The sequence below is a fragment of the Micromesistius poutassou genome, assembly GCF_964030765.1.
Source record: "Micromesistius poutassou genome assembly, chromosome: 3".
NCBI classification, from domain to species: domain Eukaryota; kingdom Metazoa; phylum Chordata; class Actinopteri; order Gadiformes; family Gadidae; genus Micromesistius; species Micromesistius poutassou.
Window position 1 is genome coordinate 14,021,452 of NC_140273.1, and position 26,598 is coordinate 14,048,049.

At 44.4% G+C, this 26,598-nt stretch overlaps 1 protein-coding gene across 1 annotated transcript in view; it reads right to left on the reverse strand.

Moving 5' to 3' along the window:
* The window catches only part of lrba (LPS-responsive vesicle trafficking, beach and anchor containing), a 170,634-nt gene that overhangs the window by 128,321 nt on the left and 15,715 nt on the right, over window positions 1-26,598 (reverse strand). Inside the window, 19 exon segments of the mRNA XM_084465513.1 lie at window positions 3,806-3,998; window positions 4,343-4,466; window positions 7,067-7,148; window positions 7,873-7,981; window positions 9,026-9,118; window positions 10,371-10,468; window positions 11,313-11,375; window positions 11,858-11,937; window positions 12,540-12,708; window positions 13,527-13,679; window positions 14,812-14,920; window positions 15,570-15,703; window positions 17,761-17,958; window positions 18,516-18,662; window positions 18,943-19,062; window positions 20,010-20,136; window positions 21,138-21,259; window positions 23,332-23,427; window positions 24,899-24,999. Of these exon segments, the coding sequence (XP_084321639.1) occupies window positions 3,806-3,998; window positions 4,343-4,466; window positions 7,067-7,148; window positions 7,873-7,981; window positions 9,026-9,118; window positions 10,371-10,468; window positions 11,313-11,375; window positions 11,858-11,937; window positions 12,540-12,708; window positions 13,527-13,679; window positions 14,812-14,920; window positions 15,570-15,703; window positions 17,761-17,958; window positions 18,516-18,662; window positions 18,943-19,062; window positions 20,010-20,136; window positions 21,138-21,259; window positions 23,332-23,427; window positions 24,899-24,999 (2,318 nt within the window).

Genomic DNA, 26,598 nt, shown 5'->3' on the forward strand with positions numbered 1-26,598 from the left:
CTTGAGGAGGTGAGGCCTCCGAAGGCTGCCGCTTCAGCACACACACAAACATCTGTCCACGGGCCAGACACGCTGGCCAGTCACATGATGGAGGGCAGTACACTTCGTAAACTGAACATGAATCAAATGTAACTTTGAATAATACTGTGGAACTATAGTATACAAATACAAATGCAAACACTGATTCAAATGGATCTCTTTACCCATGACCCCCCCCCCCACACACACACACACACACACACACACACTCACACTCACACACACACACACACACACACACTACAAACTAAAGAGAAAGGTATATGTTGATAATGAAAGAAATTGTATTAACTATTTTCTTGGCTTGATGTATTGTTTTACTTATTTTGGCTGTATTATTTTTTTTACCAACCCTTACTATGATTTATTTGATCATGGAAATTATATATTATATTCAAAAACAAGCACTTTTAAAACTGCTTTATAAATTATGCATATGTGCAATAAACTTTTCCAAGCCAATGCCAAGACACTTATTGTATGCACCCATTCAGCAACATGACGGTACAACGACTACAAAATCAAAGATGACAAAAGAGAAGAAGAAAACTTAGTCTTAGATAGAAACGCGGCCACACTGGTGCGGGTTGAACCTCCATGCTCACTCTAATACCATGTTAACTGAAAACAGGCTGGAACCTGGATGGGTCTTTTATTTACTTATTTGGGGGAGGGATTAGTAAGGACTTGATGAAATTAGATTCACTGGAAACCTCAACTTACAAATTTGATTTGTAATGATGCATTCTCTGGACACGGTGCAATAAGAAAAATATTTCTAAATATAATGCATTTTTCAGACTGCCCTCTACAAAGTGAATATGTACATGTTTGTGTACGTTTCACTGAATATATTCATGTAAGGTAGGAGTTGCAGCACTACAACATGTTAGGGGGGCGGTGCACGCAAATAAATCCAGTGTATACACTACACTCTGGAAGAGCTTCCCCATGGGCTGCCTGTATTTATGAGCCCTTGTTTTACTGATTGTTCAGGCAACACTCGGATGAATATTCAATGTGCTCAGAGAAAAAAACAATACACACTCCTCTTACAGCCCAAGAGGAAATGCAGGGCTGGGGCACACTCAGCTGGTAAGATCCAAGCACATTTACACACACACACACACACACACACACACACACACACACACACACACACACACACACACACACACACACACACACACACACCTGCAGTGGGTGCAGAGAGCAACAGTGACAAACAGCTTTGGTGCTACAATGGTGGCAGGAAATCTATCAAACGGGACAATAAAATTGCAATTGAGTTTCTTTTTCTTTTTTACAGCACCTGCATGTATCTTGATGGCTAGTGCCTGCTGCACCTCTCCACATCAGAGGGCTATATAGTGTGTGTGTGTGTGTGTGTGTGTGTGTGTGTGTGTGTGTGTGTGTGTGTGTGTGTGTCTGCATGTGTGTGAGTTTCTGCACATGTGCGAGTCTGCATGCATTTGTGTCTGCTTGTGTGTGTGTCTGCACGTGGTGTGTCTGCACGTGTGTGTGTGTGTGTGTGTGTGTGTGTGTGTGTGTGTGTGTGTGTGTGTGTGTGTGTGTGTGTGTGTGTGTGTGTGTGTGTGTGTGTGTGTGTGTGTGTGTGTGTGTGTGAAATCACCCAAGGTGCACAAAGAGTAGACTTGTTTTTAGTCGGGTGCTAGGGCATTGTACATGTAAGAAACAAAAAACATTAATCTTCAGCAATTACACAGAGAAAAAGGCAATTACAGCCTGCTGGAGGTAGGAAGAATTAATATCTGCACTAGCCCTCACCATGCTCTATGCTGCTGGGGAATATGGAGGCTCTGCAGCACCAGAGCCATGTGAACCAACTACAACAATAAACCCAGCGTAAGGACCATCTCTCATTGGCTGCTTGTTATTCATCAATAACATATTTTAACATGGTGGGGGAAATCAAGGGTAAAAAATGAATGTATTATTACCGTTTTCATTTCACTGTGGTCAGCAGTTTTTTTCGGACAATTTTGATTTACCCTTATGAGCATCATGAATGTAGTGAATATTTAAAAGTTAACATAACATGTGTATACGTGGATGGATCATATGCATGTGTACAACCCATATATACATACACATAAGGCCTGCATCTGGAACCCAGTCCAAAACTAATGACAATAATTGCCGTCTATGCATCAAGCACGTATGATCATTAAACATCAAGACTAATTGTTCATCAATTAGTCCTTTGTTCATTCAAGTGCAATAGAAATAAATCATACATTCCAATGAATTGCATACATTTATAAATGTTTTCATCATCATTTATAATGCAATAAAATGGCATATTGTGTTTTATAATGTGTTTTTCCATTAGCTTGGTATATTTTAATAGTGAATTATGTTGAACTGGTCAAAAACAAGTAAAGGCAGCATGTTTAATAGCAGCCTTTAGATTTAGTATAGGTATGGACGGCATCATGCTGTATGTGTATTTAATGCCACAAAACAGCATTTCTACACAGAAATCCAAAACATTCTCGTGATATTTCCTGATTATGATGAAGATTTATTCTTGCAGACACAAATTATGAATTGTTTATTTATTTTGTTGAAATTAATTTCTGAATTTTGTGAATAGCAGAGTCTAGAGACCAGAGTATCAAGAGACATGGAAATAACAAACTCCTCTTTGTCTCTCAAACAGTCTGTCTGCGCCCCCTATTGGACACTACCGGTACCAACACCATGGCCTGTATCATATCACAAGCAGTTTCATCAACTTCCTCTTCAACCATGCAAGCTCAGCCCCCCGCCCCTTTCAGCTCCCATACCCAGACCACAATCTGACACCAACCTCAATTACCACACTGCTTTGTAACCAAGCAACGTAACATGATATCAACAGCCAATTCCTAACGCATTTCTTATTGGCTTTTTATTTCACGTTTTGGAAATAACACACGCCAGGAGTTTATTTTTATCTGTGCGACGTAAGGAGAGAAAAGATACTCTTTACATAAATAAAGTGGTATATCGAGCCGGTGCAGTGATTTGGTTCCATTCTACAACCTAAGCAAGCTTTGCTACACGCTAATCACTGTATATTTTCCATAGTGCCTCGGTAGCGTTATCTGATGGGCCCCTGAGAGCCGGGGGTCCCGGGAAATCACTCTGACTGAGGCACGGCCCTACGGATCCCACGTTTGAGAGGGAACCGTATTAACGTCTGCATCGAGCGGAGCATGAGATGGCTACCTGATTTGAAGGTTGTAGGTATTTTAAAACACTGCTTGGCCGAGATGCAAAAATATTAACGGTGGGGGTGGGGTGTGGGGGGGGGGGGGGGGACGTGAGGGTTTTCTGACAGCAGGGAGCAGGGTAACAGAAGAAGGTTTATGGAGGGACGCCGAGATGCGTGCGGACGGCGCGCGGAGGATGTGATTCGTTAAAAGGAAGAAAAAATGTGTTGGCTAAAATGAAGAGAAACAGAAACACGAAACGCACACGAGGGACGGGAGGAAGAGCAGGATGGGAAAAAGAAGAAGCGGATAAGAAGAGACTAAAATACCTCAGAGAAACATAAACAACGCTAAATCCTCTGTTTCTGTGTGTCTGTGCGTGCGCGCGTGCGTGCGTTTTCGCATGTCTAAGCCTGTGTATTTGCGTGTGTACACATTAATGCATGTGTGTGAGTTTGTATTCGTTTGCGTACATGCGTTTGCATGTGTGAGTGTTCTGTGTCTGTGTGCGATGTGTGTGTGCGGGGCGGGGGGGGGGATTCGCAGACCTTGGAGTGTGTGATGGACAGCGTGTCCACCCAGACGCGCCAGCCGCCCCACTCGTACTTGACGGCGTGGTAGAGCAGGATGCGGAACACGGCGTACACCATCTCGTTGATCTTGTGCTCCTCGCTGGTCTGGGCGCTGAGGAAGCACAGCGAGAGCATCCACTCCTGCCACACCGAGCACTGCAGCAGACTCCTGCACACACACACACAGGTTAATACACAGATGGAGACACACACACACACACACACACACACAGGGAAATACACAGATGGAGACACACACACACACACACACAGGGACATACACAGATGGAGACAGACACAAAGGGAAATACAGAAACAGACAGACATGCATTTATGCGCACACACACACACACACACACGAGTAAGAATAGCGTGTCTAACAGTACCACAGAGTGCACTGGGCTTCAGATGGAAAATTTACTACGATGTTACTGTGTGTGTGTGTGTGTGTGTGTGTGTGTGTGTGTGTGTGTGTGTGTGTGTGTGTGTGTGTGTGTGTGTGTGTGTGTGTACCTGCGGTTCTCTCTGCTGTTATTGAACATTTTGATCATGTCGGACAGGAAGACTCGGCGCACCTCCATGCTCTCAGGAGACATCGGAGAGTTCTTCAGCAAGCCAGCGATCACCTTTAGGATCTCTACACACACACACACACATGTCAGCAGTTTGTTTTTAGAGATATTTGCAGAAAATGTGTTTTATTTGTTTTAATACTGTAACAGCAGTTACAGTAAAATGACAGTTTGGATATAAATGTAGTACTTTAATAACAATAATGATTGAATAATGCCATCAACAGAATCATAGTATTATTACTATTATCCATTACAATTCCCATTGCCTTTTAAAGACAACATAACAATGCAACCATTCTTGGGGGTGGGGAAGATTGGGTAGGTGGGTGGAGGGGGTAGGTGGGTGGATGGGGTAGGTGGGGTAGGTGGGGTAGGTGGATGGATGGGGTAAGTGGGGTAGATGGGGTAGGCGGGTGGATGGGGTAGGTGGGGTGGATAGGGTGGATGGGGTAGGCGGGTGGATGGGGTGGATGAGGTAGATGGGGTAGGCGGATGGATGGGGTAGGTGGATGGATGGGGTAGGCGGGTGGATGGGGTAGGTGGGTGGATGGGGTAGGTGGGGTAGGCGGGTGGATGGGGTAGGTGGGGTAGGCGGGTGGATGGGGTAGGTGGGTGGATGGGGTAGGTGGGGTAGGCGGGTGGATGGGGTAGGCGGGTGGATGGGGTAGGTGGGGTAGGTGGGTGGATGGGGTAGGTGGATGGATGGGGTGGATGGGGTAGGTGGGGTAGGTGGGTGGATGGGGTAGGTGGATGGATGGGGTGGATGGGGTAGATGGGGTAGATGGGGTAGGCGGGTGGATGACGCGGGGAGGTAGGGGACCAGCCATCAACAGCAGACTCAGACACTGGTCTCAACATGTGTAAATCACAGCGTGACAAGGCGTCTGCTTCCCACGCCCGCACACACCCGGAAATATGCATCTGCATGCATATGAAAAAGGTCCCGTCATTGATTTCTATCCCGGCGTTATAGTTTGGGTATTGTTCCCAATTGGAGAGGCTGAGTCACGAGGCCTCTCTGAAAGGTCCTGGTTGCGGGTTAACCCGAAGAGACTGACTGTTTAGATGAATTATCTAGACAATGTCAGTGTCCATTTGCCTTGAGTGGGGAGACGGGCTGCGGGGCTAGGGTTTCACCCGTCTCTCGCCAGACCGTGGCACTCCACCGATCCCCCGCCTTCCCCCCACCAGTCCCCCCCTCGCCCCTACTGCACACAGCTCTGTTGTTTCTACGCCTTAGTCACTCAAATTATGAGTCGCTGAACCCTTACCGCCAGAAAATTACCCCAGCATGCACCAGGAATGAGGACAGAGGCGTAGCACTTTTTTTTTTTTTTTGTTGTACTCCTTTTCTTCCTTCCCTGCTTTCGTTCTTTCTGTCTGTCTCTTTTTTTTCCTCCCCATTTGCTTTCGCTTCCCGTCCCTCGAGTTAATTTGAGGGAAACGGTACTTCCTCGGTTTGTTTGATTGGCTCTGACGTTACTAAAGACTGCAATCAGGGGGCCATTTTGGGGCCTGGTCGCAGATTAAATCAAGGGGAAGGCACGGCAAAGGAGAAACAGACCCTGGCTCTGTGCTGCATAGCGTGTGTTCGCATGCTAAAGGGCCCGGGCAGGGTTTCTCCATGATATATACGGCCTGTCTGGGACGCCCCGGCCCGGGCTGAAGGGAGGCTGTTTTTTTTCTGACACAATAAAGGCTTAAGATAATCAACGTGTGACTACAGCAGTACCTTGTCAGATTAAGGCTGGTTGGAAGTAAACCTGGGTTGTGATTCTTCCCAGCGATTGAGTTTCAACTGATCAAAGTTTTGTAATTGCATGTGTGCGTGTGTGTGTGTGTGTGTGTGTGTGTGTGTGTGTGTGTGTGTGTGTGTGTGTGTGTGTGTGTGTGTGAGCGAGTGGAGGAGAGCGAGGGAGAGAGAGATTTTCTTTCTTCCTCTTAAATCTAAAGACTAAAGACTTTGATTTCCACATATGAAAATATTTTGCGGGCTGACGTCTGAAATTGGAGGTAAGTAATGAGCTGAAAGTACTACTGCCGAGTAGGAGGGGAACACTGATGCTGCTCAATGGTTCTGTTTCAGCTCATTATGTTGCGTCATATTTAAAATAAGCATGACTCCCTCCCAGTAATGCTATGCAGGAATATACTGTGTCCGTACATATCTCACAAATCATGATCTCAGCGTAAGAAACACAACAATAAATATATATATAAATATATTGGAGTATAATGTAAATATATGCATTAAAAAGGGATTTAAAGTGTGTGTTTAATACCTTTGTATGAATATTATAGATATAACACAGAATATATAATTTAACTCCCAAAGCCAAATTAATTCACAGATTACGGTGTGTTTCATCGAAACCCCAGCAGACTCAGAAGTGGGTCGTCCTATATATATCGTTTATCACAAAAATTATGAGCTCCATGTTTTGACAATGCGTATATCAGTAGTTAACTGGAAACATAATAGCTGAGTTGGCTCTTTTGTGTGTCGGGATGGAAAAATAGCAGTAGAAGAAGAGGGCCTGGGGGGATAACACGCTCTCCCTGGTGCAGCACGGAGTGTTGTGTACCTGGTGAATACACAGCAGGGAGCCGTTCAGCAGAGAGGAGGTGGTGGTGGTTGTGGGGGGATAGGGGGGTTACTTACGTGGGTTGAGGATCTTCACAGAAGAGTCGGGGTCCGGGTGCTGCTTATGGATCACTTGGGTGCAGATCTGCTCCGTCAGAATCTGCCGTTGGGAGAAGAAGAGAAACGGTGCACTTTAGTCACAGATAAACACGCTTAGAGCCAACATGCAGTGGAAAACAACCACCGACTGTGGATCCAAAGAAGAATTACTGCAAATTGTATTTCAGAACCTCGTCCTGATGGTCAAGTTAAGATGGATGGAGCTTAGTGGGATGTTTCGTGTGTGTGTGTGTGTGTGTGTGTGTGTGTGTGTGTGTGTGTGTGTGTGTGTGTGTGTGTGTGTGTGTGTGTGTGTGTGTGTGCGTGCGTGCGTGTGTGTGTGTGGTTACGGCTCAGTGTATTGTTGATGTGTGCTGTTATACATCATAATATAATTACAATATTCCGTTCATACAGAAGACCACAAACAACAAGAGCAGACCATAGTTGTGTATCTTATAGTTGATCCAATATGCATAACCATAGCCCTAAGTGGCCGCGTAGCTCAAATGTGTACGTGCAGGACAATGTGTGTCTGTGTTATTGTCTATACAACATTCTTGTTTGTGGCAAAACAAAACGGAATAATGGATCAAATGTACATGGATCAAATGTGCATCCTTAAGCTGTGGTGGCGTTGTTAAAATTGAATTGTTCAAACATCCATAGTCTTAGGTTATTCCTCATTCCTCATCAGGAAGCAAAACAGAACTTGAAAACGTGTGAAAACAAAATGCACGTGGAGAACAACATGGGAGGGGGGGGGGGGGAAGGGGGGGACTGACCTCGAACAGCGCGTTGTAGGTCGTCATGGTGACCTGGCTGCAGTTGAGCATCAGCCTCTCGCTGAGCAGCGAGAAGAGGCCGTGACCGAGCATGACCTCTGCCTTCCTCCTGGTCGGCGGCGGGGTCCCCGGGTCAAAGGACAGGGAGGGATATTACGTATTGATCTACGCCTACACTGTTCGCCCCATAGTGTCGGGTAACAATGAGCAGATATCCGATAGCGCACCAACATGATTTATCAACGTAATGCCATTGTGTTAGATACATTGTATTAGATACATTGATTGATTATAATTGAGATATCTATCTATCCATCTCTATACAGATGCATATATCACTATATATATATCAATATATATTATATCTATATCATTTGTGATAACATTTTCTATTAGAATTTATCACTCAGTTCTATCACATTTGCTGAAACCTTCATGGCTTTGCCGATTGTAGCCAGTATGTATTTACGGCACTTCTGTTGCATATGGCAGGGGTTGGGACATGCCAAGCTGGGAGCTTCTAGGAACCCGCCAAAGTAAGAGCGCCGACTAGGTTTTAAGCTGTACAACTGGAGCCGGGCTCCAGCAGACTTTTGACATGAAGGGGAAATGAAGAGGAGGATTCCTGCTGACTTAAGTGGGAGCAGCTCCGTGCACGCCTCACTTTCATCTCCCACCACGGGGAGAGGGATGAGGGACTGGGCTCAAGTCCCGTGGACGCTTTGTATAAAGTCCCAGAGTCAACACTCTCAGGGCTCTGGGGCAAGAGACCCTATATGTACCGATGCTACCGCTGCAGCCACCGTAGGCTACAGGGGGAGCTAGCTAGGCTGCGCGCAATAGTTCATGGTGGTAAGTAACTGGTTGAATTCACTTTCATTTTCGCTACACCTAAGAGCTAAAAATGTACCTTTAGGTGAAGATGACTTTAGATGTGGTGTAGTGTACCCCAAGAAATAATTTTAATTTTTATCTCAAAAACTATATTATATAGTGTTAATAATATTTTCTATATATATATATATATATATATATATATAGATTATATATTTTATTGAAGAGAGCACAACAAAAAATTTGAATACAAATGTAAAGTAAAGCATTAGGAAAACCTTGGTAACACAGGGACACAGCACAGTCGGTCTTTACTCACTTTGGTTGCAAGTGCTTGAGAAAGTAGCCCAAGATTTTAAGAGTCTGGACTCGAACGGCTTCGTTTTTGGATGCAAGTAGCTTGTAGATCACGCTGTAAAACAAACAATAATAAACACCATTGGCGTAAGTAAAGTAAGCATTTAAAAATCCTCCAATACATTATTGACACATTGTATTGAAGCAGCTGAACAGTCACCATCACAGGGATTAAATAAAAATAATTGTTTAAACATTCATAATAAAATAATATAATTTAACATCATTCCAAATAAAGAATAATTAACACATGAAATCCAATGTGTTTGAATATGTGGGGATGACACCATGAATGCTGGCCTTTCTAAGAGTGAACGTTTCACCTCCATCACACGATCATGCTATTCTCTCCTGGAGCGGCGGCCAGGCAGAGCATTTAAATGAGCTGTATAAATCAGAGCGCGGGCCCATCGCCGCAGCTTCCAGAGACTCAAATTAAACTAGTAAAGCATCTTTATGGCCCCACTCGTGTCAGTCTGCCTCCATTCAAACACAAAGGCAGGGCACAGGGGTCACGCTAAAATAACAAACAACGAAATTAAAACATAAAATCATACACTAGGCCGTAGATTTTAGGTTATATTACACCTGGAAGATATTCATATTCAACATAAAATGAGCTACATATTTCCCTTTTTACTTGATAGCTTGTCTCAGGTTCCATCTTTGACTGTATATTGTTAACATGAATAACTACCTGTAATTGCCTTTCACAAATCTTTGAAGAAATAACTTTTATTACCAATTATTACTCAAATTAAACAAGAAAACTGTTTTATGTAAGTTGTATGTATGTTGCATGTTAGAAATATTTTTAGAAATAACCATGCCCGAAACAAGCATTGGTTTATTCAAAGACACTGAATACTTTTAACAAATATTATCTCTAAATTAAAAACTCTTATTAGGAAAACTATCAAGTCTTCGTTTCAAATAAGCAAACTGTATTTGCATAGAGAGAATATAACCTTTGAATAAATAACTGCAATGCAAACTATAATTACCTCTAATTAAACAAACCAACTGTGTACATTTTACAAATATAACCGCTGAAAATGAATAAATAACTCATTTGAAATATATCATCATTCAATTTTCATGAGACAAATCCAACCTGGGAACAAACTACTTTCTGGAACATAACCCGAGGCGTTATGAAAGCCTGATGGGAACATGGGAGGGGGAGCGCGGAGAGGAGAACAGGAAGGATCTGAGGTGCTGGGGGGAGACCAGTGAGGATCTGAGGTAGGAGTGCGGCGAACATGGAGGATCTAAGGTAGGTGTGGGGAGGAGGGAGGTCGGGTTACCGGATCCCGTTGCGCTGCTCGAAGGCCAGCACCATGGAGCCGGGGTGCTCCGACATCAGAGCCACCAGCAGCTGCAGCACGTCCATGAGGTTGTCGTCCTGGAGCAGAGAGAGGATCGTTGCATTATGAGCTTTTCTGAGGCCATGTTGTCAAAAGAGGGCCATCCTCTATCTGTCATCAGAGAGGTCGTTATTGGTAAATACTAAATACACACAAAACTGAATGTTATTTTTTCTCTGATATAATTTGGTTAAAATCAATGGTGAGTTCACAGAGGAGGAAGACACAAACATAATTTTGTGGTATTAGCTTTTCTCATATAATGGCGTCAAGGTCAGCCATTGTCATTATCATAATTGAGTTGGTAAGAAAAAAAGAAAAACAAGCCGAATATTATTTGAAAATGGTAGGATTTGTATTTTTTGTCTCTGTACTTTCATTTTACTATAGCGTCGCTTTAGGCACACTCTGGTGTTCAGGATCAGTTTCAAATATCCCCTTTAAGAACGGGGAGAAAGTACAACTTGATTTGAGCTAATGAGGAATAAATGTTTTGTATTCTTTTCTCATATAAAGTCGTGGGGCTTTGTGTGACAGTGGGTTTCAGAGTGGGGTAGTAATCACCATCCAGGTCCTGCTGGGGTTTATTGTTTTTACACTCATTAAAATGCTATGCATCACTGCGATCGAAACACGGCTGCTTCTGTACAAAACGTGATGGGCAGACTTAGAGGTTAAGTCATTTTTATTTTTTGTACAGTGTGTGTGTGTGTGTGTGTGTGTGTGTGTGTGTGTGTGTGTGTGTGTGTGTGTGTGTGTGTGTGTGTGTGTGTGTGTGTGTGTGTGTGTGTCAGAGGAAGACAGTGCAAAGTCAGACAGCGATAAGGTTTTGGCACCATCTGGTGGTGATATGGGTATTGCGGCTGATAAAAGCGTTCCTACCTCATGCATGGTGAGAAGGTAGTTGAGGATGCTCTGGAGCTCGTCTTCTTTCACACCGTGATCCTTCAATTGAAATCACAGAACAGTTTTCATTGCATTACAAATACAAAGGTACAGAATGGTTATTTTCAATTAATGACACTGATTTTGCCACGTGTCTGTGGAACGGCAAAATGTACCATGGTTTTAGTGAGGCGACATATAAACAAGTACATCTAATAGGTAAAGTACACTGATCTTCAAACAAAAAACAACACTCTTCCTAGTTAAGCTTATTTCTAGCTCTAAATATTGCTCTGATTTCAAGTCAATAGCTCGGTTTTACAAATCCGATTGACTATTAGATTCATAATGCATTGGTTGCACAAATGTGCACATGTAAGCACCATTGCACCATTTTGTCAATAAAATCTGCCTTGCAATTCTCACATAATATTATGATAACTCAACATTGCTTTGAAAGGATAATGCCCCAGACACTCTCCATGTATTAATATTTCATCCTAATAGATGGCTCTGCATATATGAATGAATTGCTGTCCTACCTTCATGATGAGCTGCTTGACAAACAGCAGCAGAAAGGCTCGCAGGGAGTAGATCTCCTTCTGGCTCGGTCTGGGCCCATCTGAGAAGACAAACGAGAGCCCTTCAGACCCACCTCACTGTGACGAGAGCCAGCAAATCAGCATTGGAGAAAACATGACAGGGTGCAGATAACAGACTTGTTGATCTTGTGGGCAAAATCAAAAGGCTGGGGCTTGTCAAAAAAAGGGAATTGGCAGGGCCCAAAAGATATACAGGAATGTAAAATGTCAACAGCTGACTTATTCACTCATCATCAGTTTACCATAAAATAAATAAGCGTTCCAATGTGATATGTTGTGGTGTTTTTACATGTATACACAGGATATTATTTATCACTAATACCTATCCAACATCACTTTGAATAAATATAAGATACATATGGAATGGTCAATAAGGAGCAGGTTGGGCAATTAGGGCAACTAGCTCAAGGATGCATACAGGTAAGAGTGCAGACATTGTGGTTCGAACCCTAACCCATGAGCCGGGAGTCCTCGACCCGATACTACCCCTGCCTGATTACCGGACACACATTGCATAAAGGGTGGTTTGTAATCAAGAGACCCAGCTTGGTGATCCGAGCGTGTGTTTGTAGTACTGCCCTGTGTATCACGTCATATCGTGTAGCGTCATGGTGGTCCTCACCAAGGCCCTTGGGCACCACACCGCTGCGATCCAGAGGGTTGACCACCCAATAGTAGTACTTGAGCGTGTGCATGACCTGCAGCACCGTGCCCACCCGCCGCACGGCATTGTAGATGGTCACGGTGCTGATGAACTCTGTGGCCAGGTAGGTGTACAGCATCAGCTGCACCTGGGGAGGGATGGACACGGCAGATGTTGGCAGGGTAACACACACACACAGATGCAGATACAGACACACACAATGGCACACAGAACATAAAGGAAGCATGCACACACATGCACACACAAATGTGCACGCAGGCACACAAATGTGCACACACGTACACACACACATGAATGTGCATAAATGCACACACACATGAATGTGCACGCACACACACACACATGACTGTGTACGCACACACACATGAATGTGCACACACTTATGCACACACACACACACACACACACACACACACACACACACACACACACACACACACACACACACACACACACACACACACACACACACACACACACACACACACACACACACACACACACACACCAACACACACACACACAGGCACCCACAAGGACGAAAACAAACTTGCAGGCTCTCTCCACCAGTCATGCCAGGGTGAAATGCTAATGATGCATCTCTGCGGGCTGTGTGTGTGTGTGCTTAGGGTGAGTGGATGGCTGACAGGGTCCAAGCACATAAGACAAGGACAGCTCATGTAGATGTCAACCATCGCTCTAAGTTAGAAGGCCTAGCGAGGCCCCACTCCCCAGGACACGCATAGAGGGGACACAGAGGATGGCTGCTGGTAATGTGGCTATGCATATTTATCTTTATACGCGAGACAACCCTGTGTTTGTGTGCGTGTTTGTGGCCGTGTGTGTGTGTGTGTGTGTGTGTGTGTGTGTGTGTGTGTGTGTGTGTGTGTGTGTGTGTGTGTGTGTGTGTGTGTGTGTGTGTGTGTGTGTGTGTGTGTGACCGACCTTGGCAGGGGCGTGGATCCAGATGGCGGGGTTGAACAGGATGTGGTCACACAGCTGTTTGAGCAGCATGACGCCGTTCTGCAGGTTACATAGGTAGCGGGCAAAGGCCAGGACGATGTCCAGCACCGGCCGCGTCACGTGCATCTTGGAAGACTAGATAACAGGTAGGAGGCAGAGCCACAGGAGGGATATGGAAATGAGGAACGTGATCCAAAATTCAGTTTAATAACAGTACTATGATGATGTTATTACCCAGCTTCTACAATGAAGCATTGGAATTACAGGACCTTTACAGGGAGATATGACATTGTCCACAACCCCAGCGGATGTAGGTGTGGTATGAAGAAACAACGCATAATGTTCAACGTCTCACAGTGGTAGTTCACTTACATTATACTTTCTGAATCAACTATTATTATAACTAGGTGATAACCTTCGATACCATATAAAGCAAAGAAGGATGTATGATTTGAGACATAATTATTAGTAGCATTCATTTTTCCAGACATGCCGGTTGTGTCAGAGGTAGTTGTGGACTGTGGTTACTCTATTTAACCTAAAGATAGATCCATGCACTGGGACACATTCTACTGTTACCATTACTTATATTTACTTATATTATTATATTTATATTTACTCCTACTTCTATACTTATACTTATTCATTACTATTAGTACACGTTTGTAGACACAAAGTAGCAAGTGGTTGGGCATTTTACTCAAGCAAGCCTACAGGTAGGTTGTGGACATTAGGGATGGAACACAAATCACTACATTGCCTTAAAATCTTGGGGTGCATGAATGCATGCATGAGTCGTTGCGTGTGTCTGACAGGGGAAGGTAATAACAGTCCAGCATAGTCTAATCTTAATGACAGAGATTCACTATTGTTAATTTCCCAGGGGGAGATGTGGTACACAGCAGCATATTAATGACCCCACAGATATAGTATGGAGCACATATCCTATTCAGACAAAACACATTAATATAAGGATGGGTGGTGGGCCATGCTACGTAGAGTGAGTGCTTGAGGGAATTGAAATGCATCTTGACAATTTAAACGCATCTAGACAACATAATATTGGTTTGTCTGGATCTCATGGTGCTGAAACTACTTCCCAGGCCCCACTAGGAAAGTAGCTCCTGCTCTAATAGGTCACAGTCTAGAAGTATAGATTGGGTTTCGATCCACGGGACCAGAAGGCTGCACTCTGCTCATTACACTGCTTTAATGGTGTCCTTTAGCTGACATTTGGTAGAACCACTGATCCGCCGGTGATTCTCACCTTCTCCAGAGTGTGGCCTATGACCAGGAAGCCTTTGCAGGCCAGGATCTGCTCCTGCATGGCCACCGAGTTCTTCAGCAGCTCCATGACGAAGGAGAGCAACGTGCAGCTAGGAGAGGAGAGAGACGGACAGAGCGACAGAGATGAGACAACAGGAATGTGTCTGTGGCCCGAGCCTTGCTCAAACTCCTACACGTTTTGATAGAATGAGGTTGCTGTGTCATGGGTGTGTAGAGGAGGAGAGGGGGGCGGGGTAGGTTCTGGGCTGCATCACATTGAATACAGTTGAGTGGACACCTCGGTGCTGTGAACACAACACACACGAATAGGCCCTGTGGTCATGAGGCCGAGTCGTGCCAAGCAGCACGCAGGAATAACAAAATGATGACTTCAGCGCGATCCATTGTAGTGCGACATCACATTAATGGTGATCACCGTGGGCTGTTAATCCTGTCATTGGCTGTGGCTGCTTTTAATCCTGTCATTTAAAGTTATAACAAAAGACAGAATACTAATAGCTGTGTGTGTGTGTGTGTGTCGGAGTGCCTTTGTGTGACTGCCAATGTGTGCGTGTGGGTTTTCATCTGTGGGAATCCATGTGCGTGTCTGTGTGTATGTGCGTGTGCGTCTTTGTGTAGGTGAATGCATGGGTGTGTGTGTGTATGTTTGTGTGTCACTGTATGTCAATGTGTGAATGTATGTGAGTCAGTGAGTCAGTGAGTGAGTGAGCGAGCGAGCCAGTGAGTGAATAAACCTACCAGACGGAGGTATCCAGCTCATGGCTGGAGGGCTGGTAACAGTCCAGCTGTGCAAACAGAGGGAAGAGGACCTGCACTCCTCCGATGGAGTGGATCCCACTCTGGACCGAGTGGGTCACCACTGCCTTTACATCCTAGGAAACAATAACAACCCATAAACCAAACATGACCTCAAGTGTTCAAAAACACACTAGGCTGAGAAGAGGAGTCATCAGTTGTATCGCTTATCCCGTCTACCTCGAAGCTGTGTACGTTAGTTATCACTGCCCGGGGTGAAAGAATAAGAGCATCACAAGTTGAACAACAAAAGACATGCAGTTCAATCTGAAACATATAACAGAGACAGATATTCCTCCATCAGTAGGCTCCCTTTCCCTTACCAATGCAACTGAAAGGGTATCGCTCCCTCCAAAGCATGCACGGAAGTTCCGTCCTCTCTCTCCCAAATAATGCCAATTTGAAGCACCCCGTCCCAGAAGTTTGTGAGATCGAGGGACCGAGGGTTAAACGTATAACCACTTTGTAAAAGAGTCTCAATCAACGTTATGAGTTTTTCTTCCATCCCCATGACGGATGCTCATTCAAACTGGTGGTGTGTCGCTGCAGCATGTGTCATTTCTTCAATAAAGTTAGAATTGCCTCTGAGGGAACGTTTCCATGTCAACGTTATCAGCAAACAACAAGAACCAGAGGACTGCGTTCACATAGCGGGAATTGACTTCCTGGAATCCAACACACCTGTCCTCAGCCCCACGCCGTCACCAAATGGGAAATAAGACTTGGGTGGCACAACACATTGCCACGGAGATGGGTTGCCACGGTGACAGGGTGTCTATGGCGTGTGTTTGCCGTTGAAGGGGACACACAGGGGATTGGTTGGAGTCATATTGGAGTCAGACTGGTAAGAACAATAACCTGATAATTACAGTGACATCCATTCTGTAAACACAGATTAGTTAAGGGGACTCCCTGAAGTGAACGTGTGTGCGTTCGTGTGTGGTACATGTATGGAGGTGCTCCGATGCACACAGGACTGCTGGCATTGTATCCTACAAATAAAACTGCAATGTATTTAGGTAAAAGCCTAGGTAAAAGATATGTTTCACAATGCATTGCTTGGTGCAGAATGTAATTTTAGAAAAAAAAGAATCCAACCTCCTACCCAAACACTTTCACGGACATAATCAAGAATTGCCTGGTCTGCATTGTACTGGCATTGGAAACGGAGCCATGCGTGTTGTCCTGAACTGAAGCAGCTAGCTGGTGCTTATCCGCAGCTTTTTCAAGACACACTAATCTGACCAGGATCAACTGGGTTTTGGCGCAGTGTCCCTAATGAGGCAGTTAAAGTGAGGAGAGTGTGACGTATGCATTATCCCCGGGCCCCACACACACACACACACACACACACACACACACACACACACACACACACACACACACACACACACACACACACACACACACACACACACACACACACACACACACACACACACGATTGGGGAAGTGTGGTCCGGTGTACACAACACAAAACGCACAAAAAGAAACCAACAGCACTGTAGTGATATAATTGCCCCAGGTTAACAGCATTAAGAACAAAATCCCAGGGCACACAGACGCGATACTGAGACGTCACACAGGGTTATATCAATGAGCCATGTGTCGCCTCTCCCCGCCTCGTTAGCAGGCTCGAACCAAGGGAGACAGGCGGAGATCAGGTCTGTGAGGTGGGAGGGGGGCCACACTCTGGCCAGTGCACTGGACCATTAGTCAGACCAGTCGCTACCATTTGTCTGGTTCCCAGTTTGGCCTCAACCTTAATTATGCATCTGCTTACACACACACACACACACACACACACACACACACTTTTGGGATTAGCAGTAGTTTACTCCTGGCTGGAATCATGAGTCTGTTTGCATGCACACTCTTTATAAGACCTTTTAAACCTTGTATAAGGGGAACCCAAACCCAAGGATGGAGAACACTTGGGTCTTTGGAGGGAACCCCGTCGTCCATCCTGATCCTATCGTCCTGATAAGTCTTTGTGATATTGCATCTGAGCTCTGACTTCTAAACAAACCCATAGCACAGCAGCGTGCTGCATCCAGTACACTTGCACGTCTGCAAACCCAAACCACACACTTCCTGTATGTAGCCTTTTTTTTTGGCTTCCGCTTCAGTTTACCTGCAGCATGAGCGCGTGGGGCGAGTGCACGAAGATGGAGGCGTTGTCCTTGGGGGAGGACTCCAGGCAGAGCTGGGCGTCGGTAGCGCGGGGGTTGTAGGTGAAGGCGATACTGCCCGACAGCTTGCCGTCATACAGCAGCGTTTTGTGGTGCTCGGCGAACAGCAGGTCGCTCTCCGCCTTGTATTTAAATGTGCCCTGTGATGAGGGGCGAGTCAGGGCGGAAGTGAGGGAGAGAGAGAGAGAGAGAAATGGAGAGATTGAGATAAAAAGGAACAAATTAAGTCGTTATTATCTTCTTCTCCAAAAAATGTTGATGTTGTAGATGTTTTTGGTCCAATTTCCGTACCGTCAAACATAACAATCTTCAATATTTTTTTAACTTGACATTGGATTTCTCTGACCAAAAAGCCAATTAGGAAGTCAAACATATTTTGGTCACGTATAATCCACTACCCTGACCTTGAATGAGTATGATCTCCTTCTGCATAAATAATAACCTCTAGTTCATAACAGCAGTGTGTAAAGAAGTAGGACTTTACAAATAGTATAACCAACCATGTATTATTTATAAATTCATGAATTCATGAATGAGTGAAGAGAACCCATAGTACGTCTAATCTGTTCAATGCACAAATTATTTCAAGTGAATGAATGAGTGCAGAATACAGTAAATCCATGATCCTTCATAACCTTGATGCATCATAGCATTCACAAACAAATGAATGAAAGTGAACGAGTGAAGTGTTCTGAACCTTGTATCCAGGACCCAGCTGGTAGATGGCCAGAATCTGAGCGGCACTGAGGGCCTCGCCAAACAAGAACACCGCCCCCATCTGGCCGCAGAACATGCGGTTGGCGTCCGCCGTCTCCGACGAGCCCAGGAAGCACTTGTCAAATGTCTGCAGCAAAGATGGAAAGAAGAAGAAGAAGAAGAAGAAGAAGGAATAGATGGATGGATGGATAGAGCAAAGATAGCATGGGAGCAATACATATAGAAAGTAAGGAAGGAATATTGTAAGGTAGGAAAGAACAATGGGATGGAGGAGAAATCCAGGTGGACAGGTACAACCAGAAAGGCCAATATAGTAAATACATCCAATTGCAAATTACCATCACAACTAAGCATGCAAACAATATACTTGGTTCAAGTCAGTCTTTATACGAAGGCGCAGTACTTACGTCACTGGTGTTGACGAACCAGGTGATGTCGCCGTAAGAAGCCAGCTCTCCGTTGACGTAGCAGCTCATCTCGCTGTTCTTCCAGCGGTTGTACACGTGCACGATGGTCACCATGTACCACTAGAGCAAGACGGGCAGGAGAGGTTGATGGTTACTGCCCGCGCTCTTCCTTGTCGGCATACTTGAGCAAGATTCAATAAGCCCAAACCTGAAATTACTGCAGGTCGCTTTGGATAATCGTGTCTCAAAAGGACTGAATAGTCACACACAGATTGACACACAGGCAGGCTGTCCTAAACACTTCAGCATTTATCATGTACAGTATGATAGCCAAAAGTGGATTCCTCCTTGAACATTCACCAGCAGTCAGATTTGGCACACCACCAAATCCCTTCCAGCTAAAATCCCATCTTACTGTAGATCAGACTTTCAATCAAACTCCGTAAAGGAGGTGAAACAGGTTAGCGGCATTAGCAATCACGAAGGGGGTTGTCATGGTTACTTCCAGAAATGAATGAAACGATTAAATTTAAGCCAGAGTTGAGTTGAAAATTAGTTTTTTTTCCTCTGTGTCCCTCTTGAGTTTGTGTGAGGCAGCTAGGTGGGACTTACGCCCAGAGGGGGCACACAGCGGACGTTTCTCATTAGCCGTAGCCAGCGGACGGCTCTAAACTGTACTTAGTGTAAAGCTGGCAGGAGCAGTGGGCTCAGTCCATTGGATATCTCCATTATTTGTCAGTTTTGCTGGGCTGGGAACCCTGAGAAATACCAAACAAATTGTAGCTCTTCTGATACTGAAAGTGAATCCATTTTTTCAACTCACAGTCAACTGTGAGTTGTGGTGTACTTGCATACATAATGTACTCGAATATTCTACTACATCTACTGTAAATATGATATTCTGATTTAATCATCTAAAATATATATAATAATGATATACTTTTCATATCCTTTAATCACATGTAGGCGATATGTTTGCATGGGATTTCCCCTGTGAAAAACCAGTTGAGCGGTGTGATTCACCTCTCTCTCTCTCTGAGATTTTCCGTTCCTTCCCGTCAACTTACTTTCTGTGGTTTGAAGTCATACTTCACGCAGTGCTGGAACCCCTTTCCCTTTGCCTTTAACGAGGTCACGATCAAACAGCCGCCCACAAAGTGGGCAGAGTACCCCAGGCCTTTACTGGTGCGGAAGCTGGAAAAAGCAGACACACACACACACACACACACAGACAGACCATCACAAAGCGTGGCGATTTCAGTCACCCCCCCCCCCCCCCCCCCCAACTGGGAAAAAAATAAATGCCACAGATTTGAACGATCGGGGGGAGACAAGGGAATGAAAACAGCTCCATCATTGTTCCGTTTTGTGAATGATCATTGTTGTTGTGGTAGCAGCGCTTGGGCAATGTGATTTAGTAAAGTCATCTATTTTTAAGAGGCAGCAGGCCGAAGAAGCATGTTATTGCACATTCCCCGGGCTTGCTAGCAAGCTGCTTGGGTTTGGCATTGTTTTCAACAAGGGCTCCCAACAGATCCTCATTCGAAAAATTACATTTCTGGCAATGATTAAAGATGCCCTCAAGCTAAAGCTACTTCCTTCTCTTTCCAAAAACTTCAGTTGCAGTTATACTTCATAGAAACAGGGTAGAAACTTTTAACATAATTCTACAATAGAAAATGCTTTACATGAATAGTTTAGTTTGGGTTTTTTGTAGACCACTAGCTTGCATAAATAATATGTCACATTTTGCTCAAGAACAATTTTGTGCACAATTCACATATTTGCCAAGAATGCATGGCAGCAAAACCTCATTATAACAAAAAATAAACACAGAAGAGCTTTAAGCATTGAAAGATAATTCAAAAACAAAACAAAGTGGAGACCTTGATAACCGAATCCCAGGAGTGGACGGCATTAGGCATTTAATTTGTCAAGTTGCTGCATTGTCCTGCTATTCCTAATGTAATGACTAACTGACTAACTTTAAATGCACCTCTATTTACAGTTTATACATACTTCATGTTTTATTCATTGTAGTATTTCAATTCTCCATTGGAACTTCAACATCATAGGAAATTGGCATCCATTCCGTCTCCATTTGTATTCACATTGAAATAGATGACCCAACAAACTACACAGACTAAAAAGTTGAATGAAGTGAATATGTGCCGTGCCGTTTGTGGGCTACATACCAGTAGAGGTAGGGCTTGTCCTTGTCTATGTTTATGTTGTTGAGCGGGTCCATGCGCAGCCAAGTGTGGAAGGTAAAGCCGTTCTGGTAAGGCCATTTGGCTATCGGAGGCAGCGCTATCGCCTGGTAAGGAGAGAGAAAAGGTAGGTGATGGCTTATAGTACGATAATAACAAGGGAATACCATAACTAGTACGATAATGACCCACAGATCAGCTGTAATGTCTTATTGCAACACCCCTAATGGTGATCAACAGGGCAGACTAGTATTGAATGCCAGCATTCTACCCTCATCCTGAACATAAGGGTACGAGAGCAAGGGTACGCCCATAACTAAAAACAGTGTGTGTAAAAACAAAATGTGATACGACCCCTACAAGATCAGCTCAACTGAACAAGACATAACATCAATAGAATAGCAAAAAGAACACAAGAATACAGTGATCAAGGGACACAGCTCGACCGGATGTCGGTAACAACAGGAGGAGAAACCACTGGCCCAACCACTCTGTGGGTCGTCGCGCCCAGCGGCGGTCCCTCGTAAATGACCACGATAACATAAAGACTCGACCATCAAACAAAGCCACGGAAAATAGACTACCAGAGCCCCTCTCAAATAAATAAATAATACATTAACAGACGCGGACACACAGTGGAGAGACAGGCGACAAGTATTGCTGACCAAAGCAACGGTAGAGTCCTATGAATTCAGTTTTTGGTTGGCAATGGATGTCAATGGCGCTTTTTCTGCCATTTGCTCGAGAGATAATACGTGAGCAGGGGGAAACATTGTCGCTTTTGGCATCATTGAGTGGGTTGGCTATAAGACAAACAGGGGATTACTAAGGGCTTGGCTTTTTTCAGCAGGCTCTTAAGTATGTGGTCTGAAACCATATAAATAATTTCAACAAATTAACGTAAAATATCGAGTAGGCAGGACTTTTCCTGTGAAATCCCTAGCCAGAGGACACACTTGAAACAAATTTCCCTGGAGCGTGCGTGTTTGGTCTTCCTGTCTCATTAGCAACAAAACACAGGAAGAGGAAGGAAGATTTTACTGATGGCATCGTATTTGTGTGAGTGCGTGCGTGTGTGTGTGTGTGTGTACAAGGGCACACACATCACAATGCACAACCAAGACAGACATTCTTTTTCCTAACACGATTCCAAATCAGCCCTTCTGACCCAAGGCCCACAGACCACATGGTTCAACAAGGGAGGAGCACTCAGAAAAGAGAATCCGTACTAACTGTACGTAGTAAGCCACACACAAAACTCACGTTAAGTAAACACAAACAGTGCAGAACCAACAAAACCATGGTTAAAGACTAACAATAATAGAAATACTTTTCCATTCATGTCCAACATTTGCAGAATCAAGCCAAAGCTTGACTGTCCAGCTTTTCTCTGAAGCTTAACTCTGTCTCCATTGGGGCGTTTATCAGACTAATGCTGCTTAAGAGAGTCTCTTGGTTTATTAAGACTTTGACACAGCGCAGCTGCCAATTTAACATAAGCTATTTTAAGAGACTGAGACTGCTTAAAGTAAATACCAAGACATTATAGAAGTAGCGTTTTTTTGGCTCATAAAAATGAAGTAAAGATGAACAATGTAAGCCTTTTACAACCTTTTTGCCAGGGAAATCACGGAGGATATCCCTGGCAAGGAGCGTGCTTTCCTGGGCCGGTGAACCTGTCCTACTGTATGTCCAATATATTTACTGGACAACAGCTTCCTTCTCCGCTGACTAAGATGCCACCGAATGTTGTCACAACAAATAACCACAATGTTTCCCCCTCAGCCTACATATCAACAGACAAGCCTCAGCTGCTCCTAGGCCCCCAACAATAGACAAAAGGCCTCTAGGTCGCTAGGTGGATGGGAGGAGAGGGGCTTTATGCAAATGAGGTCCTCATCACAGCCTGAACATCCATCAATAGCTCTCACTCATGAACATGCTCTGATGAGACTCTCTGAAAACCGCTAAGAAAGACAAACATGGTTCTGGGCAATGATGTCACCCGAATACTTTCCAACATGCAGAGGCCCCTCAATGCCAACAGTATGCATGAGAGCACTGTGTGTGTGTGTGTGTGTGTGTGTGTGTGTGTGTGTGTGTGTGTGTGTGTGTGTGTGTGTGTGAGATGCATGCGTGCGTGTGTGTGTGTGTGTGCTGCATCGTTTGGTATACTCACAGCTGCGCTTTTCCCTGGGAAGCTGAAGAAGGCGTCAGGGCCGTTCCTCTGGGGCATGCACTTCAGCACCGACAGCAGCTTCACCGCGTGGGGAGGCTGAGACGACACAACACCACCATTTAGTAACACAGCGTACCAGACACCTACACGTATCCCCCAACAAAAACAAACCAACGCATCACAATGACACACACATATTTGGACAAAGTTTACCTGGAGCACAAATGTGTAGCTAGCCCAGAGCACAATTGACTCGAGTACTAGTCACATGTGCTTAGGAATCATCTGTTCATATTCATTATTTATTTTTGTGCTAAATGAATCTGCATTTTGAGATGAGAACATCCAGTGGAATTAGCTACAACATGAGTAAACGTGTGACAGAAAAGTGTGTCAGCCAAGTTTTCGATGCTGTCCCCAGAGTTCCCACCACTTCATACGAAGTCAAAGTTATGTAGGTGATGTACACCTAGGGGGTCCAACCTCATCTCCACTCCACCTCCAGTATGTCCCCAGCCTCACTGTTTTTGCCCCAGATTGGGCTTCAAAAGGAGACAAGAAGAGAGGAGAGATGTGGGGAGGTGGGGTAGCTAGAGCCCAAGGAACAGGAGAGCCACCAAAGCAGACGTTCCCAGTGTCTTTGACAGCTGCAGCAGTCTACTGATCAATGGGTCCCACTTTGTCTCCATTACTCTGTTTGGCTCTCTGTCCCTCTCTTTCTTGCCTCTCACACTCACTCTCCCTTCAAGACATCAAGCCTGCTGTCACGGATCCATTTCACACAAAAAAAAACATGTGTTCAATACCTCATTGTGTTCTGCACTACACGAAAGTAGATGAGAGACCCTAACCCCCACCTGCCAACACATACTTGTAAAGCGTGTGAAGCGCTTTGAGTATCTTGAGTAAAGTTTATACATAAAAACAATTCATATATCAATACGACAAAAGTCACGTCATATCTCAGCACCATTGTGACATCAAATCAATTATCGGACACTAAATTACATAATCTATAATAATTGGTGAAATTTGAATTTAATTTTGGACTTTGTTGGGAGCGTTCAGACGGTTCAGAGCTGAAGAGCCGCTTTGTGTTATCATCTGATCCGTGTGGTGATGGAGGTATAGGAGGAGGTGGGCAGATCCAGTGTTGCTAGCACATTCTTTCTGCTGACACACATGCACACTCACACACACACTCTGACTGTTTGAGCCGTCCCCTGTTGACCCAGATGTCTCTTCCACTATATTTCACCAGTAGACAAATCGCAATGGTAAGTGTGTAAGTCCATTAATCGGTTGATTATTCCATTTAAAAGTAAAGTATGAAAGTTAAATGATGAAAAGTGATATTATAATGTCATTGATTTAGGGTTCCAGCCACGTAGGTTGTTGTTCAACCTACCGTAGCTGTGTGCCATATCAGTGTCGGTTAAGTGAATTGCATTTCCAAAGATTATAATTTCAGCAACTGACATGGACAGGGTGTACGATTCTCTAGCCTTCCTGAGACATGGAATGGTTGTGGACAACCGTGGTGTTATGCCTCGTGAAAGTCACTTACCCACTGGCCTCTCTCTCCTTGGAGCTTACTGAAAAACAGCTTCAGCTCCTTCACTGTGATGCTGTAACTGGCCAAGACTCCCAGCATGTCCACCATCAGGTCTACACAACACACACACAAAGACAGACAGTGGAAAGACGGGGGTTAATACTAAATTAACAATCATCAGTCGAATCACAGTGTTGTTCATTCAGAAATAAGGATAGAGATAGAGAGAGATAAGATAGATAGTGTATCTGGAACCCACTGACATTCTCCAAATAGCACTGATATAATAGAATGCGCTGTGGTCGAGCAATCAATTGGTCACAGAGCTGGTCGAATTTCAGTCTACCAATATTTTATTTGGTTGACTACAGCCCGACAAAATATATGCCCAAAACATCCATTCAATTGCAGAATCACAAACCACAACTCAAAACACGAAATAATCCATCCACAGGAACATTCTGGGAAGAACAAGGGTATTTGGATTTGACACTTCTGATTGGCGGCAGATCAGTCATGTACCCTAGAAGATGGCCGGTCAGGAATGTGATCTTTTGACCGAAGACCATTTCCAACCTGTGGTTTGATTATGGTTGGGGTTTAGTTACTCTTTAATAAAACAGGCGTGTATGGCAATATGAGATAAGAAGAGCCTGCCTTTAAACAAAGCCAGGTCTGTAGCCTGAACCACTATACAGTGAGGCTTCGGCGTCAAACAATACCCCTGGCACGTAAGGCAGATTAAGCTCATGCCTGTAGCCAGCTATGGGGTCACCGAAGTCCGGACCTCAGTAATTTTTCGAGAAATTAAAATACAATGAGAAACTAAATACAACTATGTGCAAAATAGTTGTATAGAACCCCTGCATACTAGTTTCACTGAGCAGGCACCGTTTAGTTCAGAACACTCGATTTAGCATTTCAATGACTGTTTACATGTCAGCCCACGCTCTACACTCAATGATCCACAGTTATAGTTTTTGTAAAGAGGATCCAAGAACCAAAATGTTGTGGGGGCAGTAAAAGATGTTCAGGGGTTAATTTGGTCGACCTTTGTTTGGAGCCCCATGCGAGTAAAATACTGCGATAATAAGACCACAAAAAGGTTTTGTTAGACCAGGTCTGGCTGTTAGGCTTCAGTTGCTTTATTTGATGGTGGTAAGGAACATCTCGCCCTAGCCATGGCTCAATTATTACATGGGGGCGGACGTCATGACTCCCTGTGGCCTCCTGTATTATCTGATGGACCAAACCATTTCTTTCTCACGGGGTGTTAACATGCCTCTCAGTTAGTTTCATGTCTCTGGAGCTCATTTAGTTTCACCCAGTGACCTGGACTTCTCCCACAGCGCAGCACTCAGCACAGCTGACGGATCTTCTTGCACATCAGTGAATGATGGCTTTTACCAGAGCTACACCACTGTGCACTGCCCGTTTAAAAACCTTCCCTGTCCAAAGGTCTCCTCAGTACGTGAGCCAGTTTATAGCACAGAGAAATTAATTGTTTTACCCCCCAATAAGGTATATTCTTTTTGACAATGGCAAGGAACACTTTGATGCACAGAAAAAGGGTTCTGTGTTGTTCTGCACGTCACTTAAAAACTACAATTTGTATTTGCATCCACCTAGTTAGAGACAAACTCAATTTCTCTAGCTTGACTGAGCAATCCCTCTGGGCCAACGCTGTTCTGGCAGGCAAATGTTCACTGAGC